Below are 369 nucleotides of genomic sequence, written 5' to 3'. Positions count from 1 at the left end.
CTTGCATGATTTCCCTGGCACGGATTTGCCATTCGGATGTCGTTGCATCGGGAGCGGAGCTGGGAGCCGCTCTGAACCTGCCTCCTCTCCAGTGCTATGACAGGCAAACTCGTGGAGAAGCTGCCGGGGACCATGAACACTTTGATGAACCAGTTGCCTGACAATCTGTACCCCGAGGAGATCCCCAACTCTCTGAACCTCTTCTCCGGCAACAGCGAGTCCGTGGCTCACTACAACCAGATGGCTGCAGGTGAGGGGCAGGGGGCCGCGAGGAAGGGAGAGGAGGAGGAGGGCGGTTTTGGGTGCGGGGTGTGATGGAGCCTCCACGGAGAAGGAGATGCCGGGCTTGGGAATCGTTCCCCCACCCAC

General features: G+C 60.4%; 1 protein-coding gene across 1 annotated transcript in view; it reads left to right on the top strand.

The window, feature by feature from the left end:
* The window catches only part of EGR3 (early growth response 3), a 9181-nt gene that overhangs the window by 4776 nt on the left and 4036 nt on the right, over window positions 1-369 (top strand). Inside the window, exon 3 of the mRNA XM_006028930.1 lies at window positions 93-250. Coding sequence (XP_006028992.1) covers window positions 97-250 — 154 coding nt within the window. The 5' untranslated portion in view covers window positions 93-96. The remainder of the gene's footprint in view (window positions 1-92; window positions 251-369) is intronic.

Source organism: Alligator sinensis, unplaced genomic scaffold (genome assembly GCF_000455745.1).
Source record: "Alligator sinensis unplaced genomic scaffold, ASM45574v1 scaffold722_1, whole genome shotgun sequence".
NCBI classification, from domain to species: domain Eukaryota; kingdom Metazoa; phylum Chordata; order Crocodylia; family Alligatoridae; genus Alligator; species Alligator sinensis.
This window is presented reverse-complemented; position numbering and strand designations above follow the sequence as displayed.